At 46.5% G+C, this 1260-nt stretch overlaps 1 protein-coding gene across 1 annotated transcript; it reads left to right on the top strand.

Moving 5' to 3' along the window:
- Positions 1 to 22: 22 nt before the first annotated feature.
- On the top strand, positions 23 to 801 carry LACBIDRAFT_329545 (uncharacterized protein; the record flags this gene model as incomplete). Its single annotated transcript, XM_001883740.1, has 5 exons — positions 23 to 98; positions 145 to 336; positions 387 to 507; positions 581 to 729; positions 782 to 801. The coding sequence occupies 5 exons, from the start codon at positions 23 to 25 to the stop codon at positions 799 to 801; spliced, it is 558 nt and encodes a 185-aa protein (XP_001883775.1).
- Between the last annotated feature and the right edge of the window lie 459 nt (positions 802 to 1260).

Here is a 1260-nt window from a genome sequence, read left to right as displayed (position 1 = left end):
TATTGGCCGGATATCCTGGACAATGACGCTTGCTCACAGGACGGAAGTTCTGGATGCACATATGGGTGACCATAATTGGAAGAAGCTCGTCAACATGGGTATGCATTGCAGGAATTTGCGATCTGATTGTTAACGGATTTATAGTCAGGTCATTATGTCAGAGATGGAAGAGAACCACTACCGGGCTTGCCGAAGCTGAAACAGAACTTCACAAGCTGTCAGACACAGCGAGTTCCGAGGAGCTGTTGGACTGGAATAGACAGGAGGAAAATGCCCAGAAGCTTCGAACTGCGGATCCATCCGCGATGGACATTTTTGAAGCGGAAGCCCCAAAGGGTTAGTAGCCCCCTGTTGATATCCTGAACTACCTAACGACCAGCAAATAGTCCTGACACAAAAGGATGTGCAAGCCAGCCTGATGGCAAAAGAGCTTGATATCAGAAATGCTATTGGATTCCATTTGGATAAGCACGGGTATGAAAATTCAGGAAACACAGTTGGCATTAAGTAGGTTCGTCCGCATGACGGGCCGTAAGCCAACGTCCGCCGATAAAGTCCAATTTGCAAAACACCGTCAAAGGTTTATCCGGCAATTGGATGCTTTTCATCGACAAGGCTCTGAGCTTTTTCCATGGACCGACTTCCTGGATGCATGTGTCTTGAACCCCCCTCCGGATGATCAGTTTGAACATGACAATGATCTCGACATCCTTGACGCCAACCCCCCAAGTTCTGACAAAACATTAGCCGAGAACATGGATATTATTTTACCGTCCTCCAGAAGGCATGCAGGTTGCCTGAAAGCAGGAGCTGGAGTTACGTATTGCACAGGCCAACAACACTCTTGCCACCATTCGACTGGAAATCGGTCACAAATCATTTATATATCGAAAGCAAATAAACATACAGGAGGGCAAGAAAGGAAAGACCCGAGCTTATGACAAGGTGAATGCGGTGGATAGGAACTTGGCACACCACCTCTGGGTGTATTCCCACGCCTGATGGGCATTGGAAAGACTGAAGGCGGACCCTGATATCTTGAAAAAATTTCAGCCCATTGAGAAGAAAGATACACATACCCTTCCGAATATCTCAAAGTCTAATGCACCAGGTCACTGAAATCGGAATATCCCTTGGTTCTGGGGACTTAATATCCACGGAGACTCCATTGATGACTTTCACATGGAAGAACGTAAGTTGTGACAGCCATCTAAATATGCTTCGGGATAATGGTGGTTCATTTCAGTGTATCGGGTAAAT

This window comes from Laccaria bicolor, genomic scaffold, assembly GCF_000143565.1.
Source record: "Laccaria bicolor S238N-H82 LACBIscaffold_22 genomic scaffold, whole genome shotgun sequence".
Lineage (NCBI taxonomy): Eukaryota > Fungi > Basidiomycota > Agaricomycetes > Agaricales > Hydnangiaceae > Laccaria > Laccaria bicolor.
This window is presented reverse-complemented; position numbering and strand designations above follow the sequence as displayed.